Below are 19537 nucleotides of genomic sequence, written 5' to 3' on the forward strand. Positions count from 1 at the left end.
GAACAGTGTAGTTTGTGGAGCTAACCAATGTTTGTGCAGGACTAAAGCAACACAACTTTCATATCTTTGATTGTGCTGCATTATGTCCTTCCCCTTCTTGGGCTGCCATCTCTCCCATGATCAGGTGGGAAATGGGCATGGAACAGCCATCAAAATTCCATCTTTACTCACTCATCATGTCACAGGTTCCTACACCTCCCCGGCTACTCTTCCTCTGACATGAACCCTTCCAATCCCAACAGTGGCTTCTACCTCCAGTACTCATTCTGTTCTTCTAATGATCTGCTTCTCAACATAAGCCCCTCCCATTCACATATATATTTTGCCGGAGCTCCTCCCCTCCATTTGGAATTGCCTTCCATGTTCCACCAGGTTTTCTCCCAAATTATATTTGAAAACATGTTTGTCTAAACTAAAGAAGCCCCCCTCATGTAGCCTAGCATTCAAGCTTCATTGGAAGTATATCCCTTGCTCATTCCCCTTAGCTAATAAAACCATTTATTGGCCTAATAAGCATTCACGGCATATATCAACCCAATTGCTCTTCAACCTTCTCCAAACGATTTGGCCATATCCTTCCTCTTCTTGGGCCGCCATCTCTCCCATGATCAGGTGGGTATTGAGTATGAACTTGACCAAAAGTCAATACAGGTTTTTCTTCTGATTGCATGGAACAGCCATCAAAATTCCATCTTTACTCACTTATCATGTCACAGGTTCCTACACCTCCCCGGCTACTCTTCCTCTGACATGAACCCTTCCAATCGCAACAGTGGCTTCTACCTCCAGTACTCATTCTGCTCTTCTAATGATCTGCTTCTCAACATAAGCTCCTCCCATTCACATATATGTTTTGCTAGAGCTCCACCCCTCCTTTGGAATTTTTCTTCCATGTTCCACCAGGTTTTCTCCCAACTGATAGCCTCATGTAGCCTAGCATTCAAGCTTCATTGGAAGTATATCCCTTGCTCATTCCCCTTAGCTAATAAAACCATTTATTGGCCTAATAAGCATTCACGGCATATATCAACCCAACTGGTCTTCAACCTTCTCCGAATGATTTGGCCAGTCCCTCAGTTTGAGAGAACTTATATTCTAGAGATAAAATCGGCCTTAGAACGTCCCTAGAGATCAATGTGAACCGTCTTCTTGGACGTTGGCATCAATCCACATCCCCTGTGTATCCATGGGAAAGCGATCAGCCCCACGGCATCAGATTTTATACCCAGTTATGAAACAGACAGTCTGGATTCTGGCTTTAAACTGCCAGTTTGTACAACCGCTACTCTCACTTATGTAATGTGGCCCAGAAGGGGACCCCTCTCCCCATAGGAGAACTTGAAAGCAGAGAAAATGACCCCCTTCTCTTTCCTGCAAGGGTAATGTTGCACATCTGCCCTTTCTGGTATTTAAAACCTTCCCCGAGCCAAGTGAAAATATCCTTTTCTCTAACATGATAGATAATATGATACAGACTGTACCCGGCAGCCGACTCCAATCAACGGCTTAAAATACCCAGTTATTCATAGCAAATACTGACATCAGCATTGCCTATAGCAGAGCGGCCTGCGGCGCACCCTGGGGTCTGCCTGTGGGTCAGGAATGAGCAATTTGGGACCCAGCAAATGTAACTGAACTACCTACCACGGCCCATGGAATGCTGGGAATTGCAGCCACATCTCCAGCCCCCCCCCCCCCCCCCCCCCCCCCGGTTTTGGATGCCAGAATTAACAGATAAACAGATACTCACAAATGCTCATTTGAGTATTGCTGCCATGCTAAAAAAGTGCATAACAAGAATTTATTTATAAAACCCACAATGATTATTTGACCACTGGGGGCACTGGTTCTTTGGCATCTATGGATCATTATTTATTTTCCATGTTGGCACTACCACTCAAGCTATTAAATACAAATATTAGGAAATCCTAATATCCTGCATAATGAACCCTCTTTATACCTGTGAGACAAAACAGACACAATTAAGGGTGAAAGGGAGGGGTTGATTAAACAGAGCTCATTATCTCTATTCAAATAAAGTTATGGTCGAATACATTGTCAGCATAAGTTCTATTTATTCTGCACGTGTTGAGGTGTATATAGACATATACTACCCAGCTGATGCTAGTGGCACACACAAAACCATTCATTTGGATTAGCACAGACATTATTCTGTAATGTTTTTATATTCGCAGTATCTTTGCTGCTGTGTTCAGCCATCTTTTATTTGTGGTCTCAATAAAGCCCAAGCTGCTGCATTCAGTGGAACATGTTATAATATATGTCCATAGCTTGGGACACAAAGCCCTACAGTGGTAAAGATGTTTCCGTTAAATATCAAACGTTCTACAAAGGTGCAAACTCAATGGGTAAATGCATTTGTGGAAATTTATGGTCTTACTTTCCCTTTAAGTTCTGATCAATTTACTATTCAGGGAATTGTAGTGATGGGCCATTGGCTGACTGAGGATCCAATTACAAGGAGGGATCGGTTGTCTATGCCGACTCTGCACCAATGCCATTCAAGAGATACAGTGAGTAGCCATGTCCACCTTTAATAAATGAAGGATTCTCAACAGCCAAAGGTTCCCACGGGGGGGAATTCCCTAAATTATAGGGGTGCAAACATTATCTATATGTGGGCTCATTGTATCTCCCATGATCTGCTTCCTTACCAAGCTTCACCAATACTCCAGGTTGGTGGAATTAATGTCAGTTCTGTCTTTTTCCTTCATGTGTGGCTGACGGTACCATCAACCCAAGAGTAGTCATCAACCCAACAACAGAAGGCAGTTCCATATACTGTCCAATGATATTCATTATGAAAAAGTTCTACAATCCTTTGGGGATCATCACTTTATGAGGCACTGGATTGAAGAGGCTTGACTATATGGAAGATATCCCATCCACAGCTCAGCGACCATTCACCATCTTTGGCCTCCATCAGTAAGGCATTGCCTGGAAGTGTCCACCATGGTCTTCTAGACCTGAATAGACCGTTTCCCTTTTTGGACTATGTCCAGAGTCATTCTTCTGGTTACACAACCACAAAAACATCCAATCACACCAATCCGCAAGAATGCAACATACTTAACATCCTGAGCTTCGTCGGGTCACAAGGAATTGCGGTCAATACCTGTAGGACACAGGAGACAAGATGTAAGGCTACATACTCAGTGGCAGAGACAGAGAATGAATGCTATTTGCTATATTCCAGGGTGCCAGTTGGGTGGTGTAATATCAAGGTTGAAGGAGAGTAAGTGGCAGTTGTGATAAAGGCAACCAATCTAGGTAATGCAATGCAGAGCAAAGCCATACAGTAAGTAGGAACCAATAGCCTTGGCATTAACAAATCCAATATGGGTGAAACCTGCAGAAACCTTCCTCTAGGTAAGTCAATACAATTGTACAATTCTGCTATCTGGGCTCCAGGTATTTTCTGAAGAACAGAACAAGTTCAGGAAGTAGAGAGAATCTACTGTAGATAAGTATTGTGGAGAGATTGAATTCACTTGCTCAGAGAAAGGTTCCCAAAGGATCTAAAGCCAACGGTTTCATCCCAAATGCTCATATCATCTCCAGAAATGTCTCAGCAGCCCCTTTGGGTTAATAAAATCCAAAATTGGCCTTATGACTAGAACATGCCTGGTGGTTAAGTAAAGATACAGAAACCTTGGGAGTGAAAGACAAATGATTGATTAAGAGGGGAAAACCTGAAGCTCTATGATGGGAGATAGGGTGGGGGCTACATGGAACTATATTCCAGCAGGAGAATAAGAGGCTGAATTGAAACATAATTTAATAATGCTTGGGGTAAGTAAGGTAAGAGGCTACTCAGAGGGGCAGTTAAATACGCAGGGTACTGTAAGCTGAACAGCATGATGGTATGTTGGGACCAAGGCTTCTCATTGGTCAAACTGGCAAAGCACAGAACTCAATCAGCACTCAGTAAAGCAGTGAGGAGCAGATGCAGAACGGCCACATACAGAGCCTGGCATGCAGGGGGCATGAAGGTAACACATACAGTAAATGCCCTGATGGGCTTTAGGATCATAAAATCTATGGATATGGATGTCAATGTGGGTAGAGCTATAAGGGATGGGTCATGATTTTGTTCTTATGGAATTCATGGTAAAATACAATAGACCATGTTTACTAAACTATGGGCAAGGTACCCATGGATTGCACCCAGAGCTTCTTGTATGAACCACAAATGAATGCAGAGGTAGGTGGGTAGCAATCTAGGGTGTGCCAGGGTTGCACAAAGGTGCAGATTACATAAAGGGCAACTTGCACCACCAAACCATGCCCATGGGACTGGCAAATAAGCAACACTGGCAGATAGAGGGATTCTAAGCTAAACTGTTTTGCTGTTGCGAACTTACAGGTGGGTAAGGTTGCCATTTCTATATGGGTGGGATGTAAGTTACAGAACCTTGGGTGCAGCCACTGAGCCACTAGGTACCCCTCTCACTGTGCCTGGGTATGTACCACTTTCCAAGGGGGGTTCCCAATGTGGCCAAGTAGACTTGGTTGTTTGGCTGATGTAGGGGCCCAAGGACAGAAACAGGGATCCACACAAGTGTAGGGGTTAACATAAGGGGTCTCTGAGTTGTGGGGTTCACACTGCCAAGTACAAAGGAAGGGGGTGTTCATCAGAGCCAAGTCAGACACACGGCAGAGAGTGCAGAGAGGAGCAGTGCAGACAGTCTCCAGCACCCACGTTGCTCCTGACTGCCGCCAATGGGGAGCCTACCTGTGCCTCTGAGAGGAAGAGGAGGTTCAGGGTGAAGGTAGAAAAGAGCCTTCCCAGGGTTAGGAATTAAGGGCATCAATACCTGCGGGAGTGAGCACCAGTGCCTGCAGAATGTCAGAGAGAGACACAATACCCCGAGGCCGATGGTCTTCATCCACCAGAACCAGGCGATGAATCTGGGATTGGGAGGAAGAGGAATGACAGGAGATCCCATAGGATTGTTTGAGAGAAACTTAGAACATTCTGGGTTTTGTTTCCATAACCATGTGTCTTTATTATTATTATTATGGAGCTCCTCCCTCTGCAGGCTGGGGGAGGTACTACAGCTTGAAGAGCACCCAGAGCCCACCTTTGGTATAATGGTACTTACCTGTTCTCGGACAATTCGATCAATGACCACCTCCAGACTTTCATGGGGGTAACACATGAGGACCCCCTCAATACTCAGAGAACGCAAGCGCAGGGCATCTCGTACGCTGATATCCAGGTTGTTATAGATCTTCTGTGCCGCAAGGTGCTGAAAGGGAAGGGACAAATGTACCCAGATGTGGCACCCAGGGCAGGGTGCTGTCTATAAGCTAAGGCTACAGGGAAAGCTCAGCCTCTCTGGGGGGCAAGGTTATGGCTCTGCATGCATTATGGGAAGGGAAGGATACTCACTATTACATCAAAGCGGGAATAGAGTCCGACCACCTGCCCTGCAAAACAAGCACATAAAGGTTATACTGAGGGGAATGGAACACTGTGGGGCAAGGAGAAAAAATATGGACTGTTTGGCCCTGGTGTTGTGCATAGTACTGCTTGTTGGCCTAGGCATTGGCCATAGTAATGTGGGGACAAGCTGGCCTGGGCATTGGCCATAGTAATGTGGGGATAAGCTGGCCTAGGCATTGGCCATAGTAATGTGGGGACATGCTGGCCTAGGCATTGGCCATAGTAATGTGGGGATAAGCTGGCCTAGGCATTGGCCATAGTAATGTGGGGACATACTGACCTGGGCATTGGCCATAGTAATGTGGGGACATGCTGGCCTAGGCATTGGCCATAGTAATGTGGGGATAAGCTGGCCTAGGCATTGGCCATAGTAATGTGGGGACATGCTGGCCTAGGCATTGGCCATAGTAATGTGGGGACATGCTGGCCTAGGCATTGGCCATAGTAATGTGGGGACATACTGACCTGGGCATTGGCCATAGTAATGTGGGGACATGCTGGCCTAGGCATTGGCCATAGTAATGTGAGGATAAGCTGGCCTGGGCATTGGCCATAGTAATGTGGGGACATACTGACCTGGGCATTGGCCATAGTAATGTGGGGACATGCTGGCCTAGGCATTGGCCATAGTAATGTGGGGATAAGCTGGCCTAGGCATTGGCCATAGTAATGTGGGGATAAGCTGGCCTGGGCATTGGCCATAGTAATGTGGGGACATACTGACCTGGGCATTGGCCATAGTAATGTGGGGATAAGCTGGCCTAGGCATTGGCCATAGTAATGTGGGGATAAGCTGGCCTGGGCATTGGCCATAGTAATGTGGGGATAAGCTGGCCTGGGCATTGGCCATAGTAATGTGGGGATAAGCTGGCCTGGGCATTGGCCATAGTAATGTGGGGATAAGCTGGCCTAGGCATTGGCCATAGTAATGTGGGGATAAGCTGGCCTGGGCATTGGCCATAGTAATGTGGGGAAAAGCTGGCCTGGGCATTGGCCATAGTAATGTGGGGACATGCTGGCCTAGCCATTGGCCATAGTAATGTGGGGATAAGCTGGCCTAGGCATTGGCCATAGTAATGTGGGGATAAGCTGGCCTGGGCATTGGCCATAGTAATGTGGGGACATACTGACCTGGGCATTGGCCATAGTAATGTGGGGACATGCTGACCTGGGCATTGGCCATAGTAATGTGGGGACAAGCTGGCCTGGGCATTGGCCATAGTAATGTGGGGATAAGCTGGCCTGGGCATTGGCCATAGTAATGTGGGGACAAGCTGGCCTGGGACAGGTAGATAGTAAAGCAGGAACAGCCTGGCCTGGGGTTTTGCATAGTTCTGCAGGGACAATATAGTCTGGGGGAGTCACTGCACTCACCAGATTCATTCACCACGGGGAGGGCAGAAACTCTCCTCTCTACAAAGATTTCCAGTGCGTTGTAGACAGAGGAGGAGTCCTGCACGACTGCCACATCCCTAAAGGTGCCGATGCCCAACTCCAGGATGGTCTTCTGCAAGAACCGTGGCCTTGGGAGAGTGTCTCCCTGCAAAGTGCATTGTGGGACATGAACAGTGTGAGCATTTGTACTGTATATACCCACTACTTACTAACTGTATGTACTACAGGCACAGGTACTACAGGCACAGGTACTACAGGCGCCCGACTTACAAACAGGTGGAGGAACTTGAGGAGACGTTTGTGCGTAAGGATATGCAGGATGTTTCCGGATATGGGATCCATTACTGGCAGCCGGTGGATCTTATTCTTGATAAGTGAATATACAGCGTGGAAAAGGCTGAGAGAGAGTCAATAAGATGATTAATGGCGTCTTATCTGCAACTTGGAGTGATATCCCCCCCCCCTCACCCCCAGCAGCCGATCAGCAGAACAATGGGAAGGGAGCAAGATAGCAGCTCCCAGTAGGTATCAGAATAGCACTCAATAGTAAGAAATCCAAGTCCGGCTTGGGACTCCTCCAGTTACATGGGAGTAGGAGAAACAATAGGTTAGCTGAAAGCAGTTCTAATGTGTAGCGCTGGCTGAAAGCTCAGACTCAGGCACAAGGCACTGAGATGGCGTCTACACACCAATATTACAGCTACAAATACATTTGTTGGTTCAAGAATAAAAGGTTAAATGGCAGAGGGAATTATTTGCTGTGTAACAGTGTCATTTATACAGAATCCCTTTGAATGCATTTCTATGAGATGAAGTGATGTGTAATTTATTTTGTAATGATTGTTCTTCGTAAACCTAAAATGCAATAACAAACATGATCTGCTCTCTTACCTGTCTGCTGGGGAGATATAGATTAATGGCTTGAAAGAACTTTGCAGGTAAACTTCTAAAGAAAAGGAGATTTGGAAAAAAATATTTTAGTTTTTTTTAAGGCCCCTCTGCCTTATACACACATGGTAAAACTGAGTTAAAGAAAACAACACACCTTATTGTAAATTCTAAGGATATATAGTTATATAGGGAACTCTGAGTATCACTCATGTATTATAAGGGATAATGTACCCCCTACTGTAAATGATAAGGATATTAGCAGTCACTGAGGGGTTCTGTGCCCATATAAAGGCACAAGGCTGCAGGCTGAGTTATACAGGGAACTCTGAGTATCACTCATGTATTATAAGGGATAGTGTACCCCCTACTGTAAATGATAAGGATATTAGCAGTCACTGAGGGGTTCTGTGCCCCCCATATAAAGGCACAAGGCTGCAGGCTGAGTTATATAGGGAACTCTGAGTATCACTCATGTATTATAAGGGATAATGTACCCCCTACTGTAAATGATAAGGATATTAGCAGTCACTGAGGGGTTCTGTGCCCATATAAAGGCACAAGGCTGCAGGCTGAGTTATACAGGGAACTCTGAGTATCACTCATGTATTATAAGGGATAATGTACCCCCTACTGTAAATGATAAGGATATTAGCAGTCACTGAGGGGTTCTGTGCCCCCCATATAAAGGCACAAGGCTGCAGGCTGAGTTATACAGGGAACTCTGAGTATCACTCATGTATTATAAGGGATAATGTACCCCCTACTGTAACTGATAAGGATAATAGCAGTCACTGAGGGGTTTTGTGCCCATATAAAGGCACAAGGCTGCAGGCTGAGTTATACAGGGAACTCTGAGTATCACTCATGTATTATAAGGGATAATGTACCCCCTACTGTAAATGATAAGGATATTAGCAGTCACTGAGGGGTTCTGTGCCCATATAAAGGCACAAGGCTGCAGGCTGAGTTATACAGGGAACTCTGAGTATCACTCATGTATTATAAGGGATAATGTACCCCCTACTGTAAATGATAAGGATATTAGCAGTCACTGAGGGGTTCTGTGCCCATATAAAGGCACAAGGCTGCAGGCTGAGTTATACAGGGAACTCTGAGTATCACTCATGTATTATAAGGGATAATGTACCCCCTACTGTAAATGATAAGGATATTAGCAGTCACTGAGGGTTCTGTGCCCCCCATATAAAGGCACAAGGCTGCAGGCTGAGTTATACAGGGAACTCTGAGTATCACTCATGTATTATAAGGGATAATGTACCCCCTACTGTAAATGATAAGGATATTAGCAGTCACTGAGGGGTTCTGTGCCCATATAAAGGCACAAGGCTGCAGGCTGAGTTATACAGGGAACTCTGAGTATCACTCATGTATTATAAGGGATAATGTACCCCCTACTGTAACTGATAAGGATAATAGCAGTCACTGAGGGGTTTTGTGCCCATATAAAGGCACAAGGCTGCAGGCTGAGTTATATAGGGAACTCTGAGTATCACTCATGTATTATAAGGGATAATGTACCCCCTACTGTAAATGATAAGGATATTAGCAGTCACTGAGGGGTTCTGTGCCCATATAAAGGCACAAGGCTGCAGGCTGAGTTATACATGAAGATGATGTATAAGCATGACATAAGTCTATCTATCTATCTATCTATCTATCTATCTATCTATCTATCTATCTATCTATCTATCTATGTGTATATGAAGCAGGCAGGCCTGGCCCTGTATGGATACACAATGCAGTTCCCTATAGAGTAGATATGACATTACCTCTCCATGTCTCTATTTTATGCTCCTCCAGTTCGTATATCTGAACCTACAGTCGGATACAGAGACACAGTATGAGTGATAGAGACCAATGGGAAGGAAAAGCAAAAAGAAAGAAAAGGAGGAAAATGGCGTTTGTACCAGGGGCGCCTTGTAGTATCGGTGCAGGATGTTGATGAAGTCGGTGATGGTGAGCATTCCTGGGGAACAGAGAGGGAAACTGGCTCAGATCCGGCTCATACAGTTAATATGTTGTTAGGGGCCCAATGGCTTTACCCTTACCCTGGGCCTTGGGATGCACTTACCCACAAAGCTGTGCTGCTTGCTGTCCCATAGAGGGGCTGCCCGTACTCCATTGGCCACCAGTGCCAGGAACGCCTTCTTTATCTGGGGGGAGACAGGACCAATCAGTGAATGAATCAGAAGAAGAGAGGGAAATGACGGATCTGTAAAGGGGAACTAATACAAAACTGGATATAGGGGTAACACCTTACCCTGTCCCTAGGGCACATAAACCCCCATATAATAATCACAGGGGCCCTACATGGCTGCACAGAAAGCAGTGCGGTCAGCACTAAATTAAGTGATGATTAGGCAGGGATGATGTGGATTTCATATGTATCAGCTTTCAAAAGCCTGAGCTTGGAACCTTAATTGGGAAACTAGAACTCCACCAGTCTCACGTCTCATTTTGGCCATTAAACTTTATGATGTTTGTACGTGCGGCCAGAATCGGATCCAGCGCTGTACTGAGTGCCCATTCCCAAGTTGGATGGGCCCCCTGGGCAACCCGTTCTCAACCATGTATGCCCCCCCCCCAAATATGAGAATGCATTGACAGGCGCAAAATTGCCAGTATTTCTGTTCCTCCCCCATTCCCCACTTTTGCACCCTAGGCATTCATGGTCGGACTGGGGGTTGCAGGGCCCATGGGGCAGCAACCCCAGTGGGCCCTGCAACCCCCAGTCTGGGGTTGCTGCCCCATGGGCCCTGCAGGTGTCCCCACTAACTGCGTCCCCCGCACCCCCTTACACCACCCCCCCGCGGGGTCCCCCCATCCTCCCCCGAGTGTGCATAAATTTAATGCATCAGGGGAGGAACAGTTGGCCAGGGGAGCACCGGCAAGGGTCGGGTCTGGACCACAGGGGCCCACTAGGGCCGGGGCCCACCGGATTTTTTCCCAGTGTCCCAGCAGCTCAGTCCGACCCTGTAGCCATTTGCTCCTTCCGCCTACCCCTAGTTCCGGCCCTGCCTTCTCCATTAAATGGGAACAGTTTTTTCCCATAATGAAGGAAAATATAATTCTGCACAACTTTCCAATATACATAAGTGAAACAAAACAATGTAGCAGAGGTCAGTGCTCCTCCAGGTCAGTGCATTGTTTCAGGAGTCAGAACCAGCAGTATAGGGAACAGAAAGAGCCAAACAGATACAGCTTTGAGTAGTGCAAGACCCTTTAAAGCTTGACTGGACCGGGAGATGGATGAGCAGACTGACTAGCACTGATCCATTGTAACTGGTTCTGCAATTGCCGGGAAGGTAAAGGTCCATTTTCCCTTCTGTGATCACTGTCAGCATCTGGGAAACAGAGTTGCCAACGCTAAAGCCATGGTGACTACTGACCCATAGACCAGTGAGCCCAAAGTTCAGCTCCCAACAACCAATCATGACCATGTATGAGGCCAAGGCGATACCCCCCCCCATTAATATCAGGATTTATTCTCATGGTGGAGCAACTGCATGGTCTGGTTTGGCCTCAATGGGCTATGGACTGGGCATTACAGGGTGTGGCTAAGGCATGCCCCGCCCCAATCCATTTATATATAATATATAATGTACAGAACTATTATACATATCCCATAATAGGGTAAACCCACTCCCAGGAAACACAGCGTTGCCGTTCTGCTCCCGTCGGCTCCATCTAACAGAAAACCTTCCCTTAAACGTAGGCTTAATATAACCCCCGGCTCACTGGCCAGGTACCACCGAGCTGATTTCCATGGAAACCATAGAATTCCCCTGAAGACTGCAATCAATTTCATCTTAATGTCCCCAGCGCCACGAGATCTCAATGACAAACCAAGAGCAGTAGAATCATTTAGAAGCAAGAGAAGAGAATAGTAGTAGTTGCCCTTTAATAACAGAGCAGGCTGCTGCTTGTTGCTGCAGGGATCTAATTAACCACTTAAGTACAGAGCAAAGATAAAAAAACATTGAATTATTTAGCATTTTAGAAAAAACTTTTTTTTCTTTGTTGTCGTTCTTTCTCGAGCCCCCCCAGAATCTCCCCCCCCAGTATCTCCTCACTGACCTGCAGGGTGGTGTCAAACACGACCAACTTGCAGCTGGTAGGAATGGCGTCGTAACAGCAGTTCTTCATCATGAACTCCATGTAAAGGCCGGCATCTTCCCCCAGATCTACCGGAGAGAGGCGGCATGAACAGGGCAGGGAGAGACAGGGACAGGCAGGTCTAGGAGGAGGTCACTGATTTTTAAAGGGGAACTTCACCCAAACATACAACTTAACTAAACATCATTTCAAGCAACTTTGCAATATACATCAGTTAAAAAATACACACCCTTTTCATGATTTTTAATGTCATAATCTGGTTTGGAACAGTTCCCTAAGCCCCGCCCCCTGCTGATCTGGCTGACTACTTTGAGACCCAAATAAATGTAACAGTAGTCGCCTCCCCTCAGCCTGCCTCCTCCCAATCCCACAATTCCCTGCTGCACACATGATGTCAATATGGAAAGGAACATCCCAGTGCAATGCATTGTGGGTTATGTAGTTCCTGTATGCTGTCTGTAAGCTGTGGAGAAGTTATTACAATTTGTAACATCAGTGTTTTAGTCCCTCCTCCCCTGCCAGGATTTCAAATGATGCAGAAAGAGTAGAACTGCTTTGCAGCTGGATTTCAGCATATAAAATGGGATTTATTCCTACTGTTTGAAGGAACAGATTACAGGGATAGGGATATTAGGGGTTTCTGTGTTGTATGGGGCTGTTTAACTAAGTTTGGTTCGGAAGCTGGAGTTCCCCTTTAAAAAGGATACTATGCCATTGAAAAGTCCCTTATTAAAATGAAATGTATTTTCATATGGATGAATTTCCCAGCAGACCAACTGCCCATCCATCTGTGAGTGCCCCCCAGGGATTGGGGATTGGGGAACAGAACCTGATAGGGTGACAGCAGAACTGCAGAAATATCGGCTGAGCCAATGACATCAGCGAGAAAGGATCCATTCCGGGAATGGCTGGGACAGGTAAGAATAATCCGTAGCAACCCATCAGTTTTATAGCAGCTGACTGAGAGCCAAGGGGATACATAATATGGGGCAATTAATCAAGCACAGGGCAGGGCGCAACGTGCAAAACAGCAGTAACAAGCTGCCCCGGGGGGGGGGGCACCCAGAAATCCTTGCACTGCAGAATGTGTAAAGGGGTGGGTCACCCTTAGGTGGACTTTCAGTACCTTATATAAATGTTTATTTGTTCTACATTATTTTTTTTATAGTTGTTGAATTATTTCACTTCTTCTCCTGACTCTTTTCAACTTTCAAATGGGGGTCACTGACCCCGGCAGCCAAAAGACTATTGCTCTGTGAGGCTCCAGTTTGATTGTCATTGTTACTTTTTATTACTTAGCTTTCTATTTAGGCCCTCCTCTATTTATATTCCTGTCTCTCTTTCAAACCACGGCCTGGTTGCTAGGTTAAATTGGACCCTAGCAACCAGATAGCTGCTGAAATTCCAAACTGCAGAGCTGCTGAACAAACAGCTAAATAATTCAAAAACTGCAAATAATATAAAAATGAAGACCAATTGCAAAAGGTGAACAACCTCTTTGATCCAATGCAAGGTGCTGAATGCTGCAGAACCAGGGACATGAGTAATTAGGGGGGCAATGTTGCACCCTTGGTGCTTTTGCACTTCCATTTGGGGTCTCCCTATGTAACCGTGCCACCAGTGAAAAGCCCAGCCGCCCTGGGAAATCAAAAAGCAGAGATTACCTGGGGCTTCGCACATGGGAGGTGGTCCTGCTCCAAAGAAGATGGGTTCCTGAAAGATAAAAGGCGGGTGAGACCATAAAGGGACCCCCTATATAATAATATATAATGACTGCCTTGGTGCTGGAGTGTGAAATTTCCCAGCATTCCCAGCAGGTGTCTTTGTAGAATACACTGCAATGCTCAGGGTAAAGTAATAACCAGCATGGCAGCTTCATTGTATTTAAAAAAACTAAACAGGGTAGGGCAATAAGGGCCAATAAAGTATACAGACAAAAATATAGCGTAAATACCAAAATGAAACAAAGTGCACTTAGCCCCCCGTCATAGTGCTGCTGTATGAGTCTGGCGATACAGCAATCAATAAAGTCACCCCCCCCCCCCAAAGAAAAACTGTAGCTCCATTGCCCCACAGCCCTGGCCAGCCCCTCTCATTATAGGGGTACACTTGGACTGGGGCAAAGTGCTGAAATCTCCATTTACATTGGTAGCTGCCCATTGCCCACAGCGCTTGATAAATGAGCCCCAGTAGAGCCCCCATAGGGGTGGGGCAAGTGAGGGGGGTATAATAATTATGGATACATTTATAGAGATATACAGTAAGTTTTTGGGGGTAATTTATCAACACTGGGCAAAATTGCCCATGAGCAGTAAAGGTCCCCATACACGGGCCGACTATAGCTGCCGATATGGGTTCCTTGGACTGATTGAGCAGCTAATCAGCCCGTGTATGGGCAGAACAGAGCAGCCTGGCCGACCGATATCTGGCCTGAAATTGGCCAGATATCGATCGGGCAGGTTAGAAAATCCAGTCAGATCGGGGACCCATTGGCTCATTGATGCGGTCCCCGAACCGACTGCCCCATAACCACAAATGTAATCCGATCGTTTGGCCCCAGGGCCAAACGATCGGATTATTTTTTTTTAAGTTACTTGCTACCCGATATCGCCAACCCGTAGGTGGGGATATCGGGTGAAGATCCGCTCGCTTGGCGACATCGCCAAGCGAGCGGATCTTATAGTGTATGGGCACCTTAACCCATGGCAACCAATCAGATTGTTGCACTCATTGTTCTATCTGCAGCTGGTTGAGAAAAGCAATTTGCTAATTGGTTACTATGGGTTACAGCCCAAGGGCAAATTTGGCCAGTGTTGATAAATGAGCCCCATTGTGTTTATATTGGGCTTATTCTAGGGAAAATCTTGCATTGTATCGGTTATTGGTTGCTTTATATATTACTCTGTATGTCCAATGTATGAAACCCACTTATTGTACAGCGCTGCGGGATATGTTGGCGCTTTATAAATAAATGTTAATAATAAAAAATGTTAATAATTGAGCAATAACTCCCCATAAGACCCCTGCAGGGAGCAGTAACTGCCCATTGGACCCCTGCAGGGAGAGTAACTGCCCATCGGACCCCTGCAGGGAGCAGTAAATGCCCATTGGACCCCTGCAGGGAGAGTAACTGCCCATCGGACCCCTGCAGGGAGCTGTAACTGCCCATCGGACCCCTGCAGGGAGCAGTAACTGCCCATCGGAACCCTGCAGGGAGCAGTAACTGCCCATCGGACCCCTGCAGGGAGCTGTAACTGCCCATCGGACCCCTGCAGGGAGAGTAACTGCCCATCGGACCCCTGCAGGGAGCAGTAACTGCCCATCAGACCCCTGCAGGGAGCAGTAACTGCCCAACACACCCCTGCAGGGAGCTGTAACTGCCCATCAGACCCCTGCAGGGAGCAGTAACTGCCCAACACACCCCTGCAGGGAGCTGTAACTGCCCATCAGACCCCTGCAGGGAGCAGTAACTGCCCATCAGACCCCTGCAGGGAGCAGTAACTGCCCATCGGACCCCTGCAGGGAGCAGTAACTGCCCATCAGACCCCTGCAGGGAGCAGTAACTGCCCATCAGACCCCTGCAGGGAGCAGTAACTGCCCATCGGACCCCTGCAGGGAGAGTAACTGCCCATCGGACCCCTGCAGGGAGCTGTAACTGCCCATCAGACCACTGCAGGGAGCAGTAACTGCCCAACACACCCCTGCAGGGAGCAGTAACTGCCCAACACACCCCTGCAGGGAGCAGTAACTGCCCATCGGACCCCTGCAGGGAGAGTAACTGCCCATCGGACCCCTGCAGGGAGCTGTAACTGCCCATCAGACCGCTGCAGGGAGCAGTAACTGCCCAACACACCCCTGCAGGGAGCTGTAACTGCCCATCAGACCGCTGCAGGGAGCAGTAACTGCCCAACACACCCCTGCAGGGAGCAGTAACTGCCCATCAGACCGCTGCAGGGAGCAGTAACTGCCCAACACACCCCTGCAGGGAGCAGTAACTGCCCATCAGACCGCTGCAGGGAGCTGTAACTGCCCAACACACCCCTGCAGGGAGCTGTAACTGCCCATCAGACCGCTGCAGGGAGCAGTAACTGCCCAACACACCCCTGCAGGGAGCAGTAACTGCCCATCAGACCGCTGCAGGAAGCAGTAACTGCCCAACACACCCCTGCAGGGAGCAGTAACTGCCCATCAGACCCCTGCAGGGAGCAGTAACTGCCCATCAGACCGCTGCAGGGAGCTGTAACTGCCCAACACACCCCTGCAGGGAGCAGTAACTGCCCATCAGACCGCTGCAGGGAGCTGTAACTGCCCAACACACCCCTGCAGGGAGCAGTAACTGCCCATCAGACCGCTGCAGGGAGAAGTAACTGCCCAACACACCCCTGCAGGGAGCTGTAACTGCCCATCGGACCCCTGCAGGGAGCTGTAACTGCCCATCGGACCCCTGCAGGGAGCAGTAACCAGATGAAGAGGCTGACAGGCTGCGGCCCATAAATCTCCCTGTCTGTAACAAGGTCAGGCAGGGCCCCTTAAACCCATTATTAACCCTCTGTTGCCAGGGAACCAAAAACATTCACCTTCATTATCTGCTTCTTTACAGTGCACTAAGGGGTCTCCAACCTTCCAGCCTATAACTGTTTTTAATTGGCTGTTACATGTTCTCCAATAAGAAGAGACCCTTGGAAAGTTGGACTATAGCTGTGCACCTGTTGGGGGCAAGATCACCGGGATGGGGGGGCAAGTAACATGTTGCTCACTAGCCAACGCTTAGGGATAACTGCCTGTTGCCAGGACCATGTTGACCCTCAGTCAGACCTGGCAACCACCCTCGCCCCCAATGTTGGCAGGGTCCCACATAGCAGTTGTGTTCAGAGTTTTATTATTTACACCCTGGAGATTGAATGAACTGTGGAACTAACGATGCCTAATTAGCAACTAATATAGAGATGCGCTAAAGCCTGAAGCTCTAATTTGAGTTTAAATTGGACAGTGTGTATAGTAAGGCAAGACAGTTTCACTAACAGACCCCCAGCTATTGCCCCCCATTATTCCCTATGACAGGATGCAGGTAGCACAACAGCAGGATCTGGATAGCCCTGTTTAAAGCAATACAATTGGCCCCTGAAGGTGCCCTAGGGTGCCGGGGCATTACATTATACAGTAGGTATCACTTACCTGCTGGGACTCCTCTTGCTCCATCACTTCCATGTTGCACCCTTGGGTCTCTCTGAGCTCCTTTGGCTGTGACTCCCTATCCCATACTGCCCCCGAGCTCTTCTCCCACCCTCCCCGGGGCAGGGGTAGGAAGGGTCTCGCAGCTTGTGCTAAGTGGGTCAGGCAGCTTTAGCCCAATCTCCCTGCTCCCTGTGCCTCTGAGCACCCCCCTGCCAACGAGCAGCCCCCTATGGCCCCTTTCCCCCGGCTGTGGCTCCTGTGTGACCCTCTCTCTGTCTGTTCCGACTCCTGCCCTGCTGGTATATTCTCTTGCTGTATCTTTCCCCTGTCTTCTTCATGTCTGAGCTTCCCACCCCCCCACCCCAGTGTCGTGTTCTTCCTCTCCTCCCTCCCTCGCTGCAGGTCTGTGTTGATAACATTTGCTCCTGGTATAGAATGTCAGTGCTGGGCAACAGCTCCCTGTGGTGCCAGGCTGGGGGGCTCCGGGGCGGCACCTTGCACTGGCACGTGAGCCCCATATTCCCAGTATTTATATATTACATATAGTTATGAGCAAATGTAATTGAAAGCAGTGTCCTTTTCTGTTCTCTGGTTCTGACTCCTGAAACAATGTAGCAGACCTTAGACTGACTTCAGCTACATTGTTTCAAGGTTTTAATACAGCTTCCAATAGCAATAGTTTGCATCATACTGACACTTCACTAGCCCCCCCCCCCCCCTTCAATACATCATTGGTCCATGCTCCCGTTACCTAGGCGATGTATTAAAGATATCTGTCTGTCAAAAATATGATGCAAAGCTGAATGTACAGAGACTGAATGCTGACAGGGGGTTAGTGAATTATTGATTATATAGGTTTAATTATTATTTTGATTATTTAGGTTTAATGCCCCACTCAGTGGCCTGACGCCATTCCTGCCACGGCTTTCTGTACAGGAGAACAAACTGCCAGATCTTGTAAGGAAATCTCCTCTCTGACAGGATAGGAAATGGGGCAGCCCATGGGGCAGGGCAGGAAGGGAGAGGCACACAGGGTCGGTCTGGGGGGTGCAGGGCTTACCAGGCTGCTGTCCCAGGGGCCCCTGCACCCCCCCCAAGGGGCCCCCACCACAACCCTGATATTGCTGGACTGCAGCTCCCAACATCCCATTCATTTAAATGGACATTTATGCCTGATGGATGGATTCCCTAACTGGCAGCTCACAGGTCGGATGTGGCCCTTTGTGGTATTTTAATTGCCCTCTCTTGTTAATAGGCTTCTTTGTATAGTTCATTATTGTACTGGGATTGCCCAGTGCCTACGGGAGAGCTGTGAATCAGCAGAGTTTGCCCTTCAGGTAAAGGGTAAGTATACCCTCACATATGGTGACCTTGCTTGGCCCCTGGAGCTTGTAGCCCTTTGGCCCCGTTGGTGTTAGAGCTGAGAGGCAGTTGTTAGGAGCAGTCACCGTGTTTATTTTAGGATGAAGGGCACACACAAACAAATAGAACAATGGGGGTTTAGGGGCCGTTCAGTCCAGTCTGATGAGCTGGGGGGGTTACTTGCAGTGTGGGGGTGGCACCATACTTACAATTCTGACCAAGGATGTGCCCTTAGTAGCTTCTCTCTGTGTATATGGGGGGTTTCCTACACAGTCCCAACCAAACTGGCAGGTAGATTGCTTCTAATAAAATGGGCCTCAGTGTGAACCCCTCATAGGGAAAATAAATGTTGGGGGGCAGATTCTGTTAGTGCCTATAAGAGGGGCCTAGATGAGTTGTTGAACAAGCAGAGTATCCAAGGCTATTGTGACTTAAATCGACAGTTAGTATTGATGTTGGTATATATAGCTTATGTATGTGAGTGTATAGGCCAGTAGGGGTCTATGTGTGGGTGCTGGAGGGGTTGAACTTGATGGACTTTGGTCTTTTTTCAACCCAACCTTACTATGTAACTATGTAATAAGCAGTTTTACACTGTTAGTATGATGGATCTGTAATAGGGGTCCCCCCTGCTGTTCTCTCCTCTACTTGTTATGTTTTAGTAAAGAACAGAGTGTCAGGGCCAGCTGGTCGGACACAATGCCAGAAGCTTAAAGGGGAAATTCACCTATACGTTCCTAGCAACTTTACAATTGGTTCTCATTACTTATTTGTTATAGTTTTTGAATTAATTGCCTTTCTCTTCTGCCTCTTTCCAGCTTTCAAACAGGGGTCACCGACCCCGGCAATTACAATTGTATTATTATTGTTACTTGTTATTACGTATCTTTCTGTGCAGCCCCTCTCCTATTCATATTCCCATCTCTCGTTTAAACCACTGCCTGGTTGCTAGGGTAAAGAAGACCATAGCAGCCAGATAGCTGCCAAAAATACCAAATGGAGAGCTGCTAAATAACTGGAACACCATAAAAAATGAAGACTAATTGCAAATTGTCTCAGAATATCAATGTGTCCCTTTAAGAGATCGGGGCCCGGTGCTTCCAAAGT

General features: G+C 47.5%; 1 protein-coding gene across 2 annotated transcripts; it reads right to left on the minus strand.

Moving 5' to 3' along the window:
* Positions 1–2053: 2053 nt before the first annotated feature.
* prkag3 (protein kinase, AMP-activated, gamma 3 non-catalytic subunit) lies at positions 2054–17403 on the minus strand. 2 transcript variants are annotated; one of them, NM_001078938.2, is made up of 13 exons: positions 17069–17403; positions 13558–13606; positions 11855–11961; positions 9849–9930; positions 9685–9743; positions 9547–9592; positions 7757–7811; positions 7136–7262; positions 6845–7010; positions 5417–5454; positions 5127–5273; positions 4839–4932; positions 2054–3136 (listed from the first exon to the last, which is right to left on the minus strand). In NM_001078938.2, exons 1-13 carry the CDS (start codon positions 17099–17101, stop codon positions 3114–3116), a joined length of 1026 nt encoding a protein of 341 aa, NP_001072406.2. In that variant the 5' UTR covers positions 17102–17403; the 3' UTR covers positions 2054–3113. The 2 variants fall into 2 exon arrangements, 1 of the variants encoding a protein (NP_001072406.2); XR_001171769.3 differs by having other exon boundaries at positions 2208–3136; positions 4757–4932.
* Positions 17404–19537: the final 2134 nt, after the last annotated feature.

The sequence above is a fragment of the Xenopus tropicalis genome, chromosome 9 (genome assembly GCF_000004195.4).
Source record: "Xenopus tropicalis strain Nigerian chromosome 9, UCB_Xtro_10.0, whole genome shotgun sequence".
Lineage (NCBI taxonomy): Eukaryota > Metazoa > Chordata > Amphibia > Anura > Pipidae > Xenopus > Xenopus tropicalis.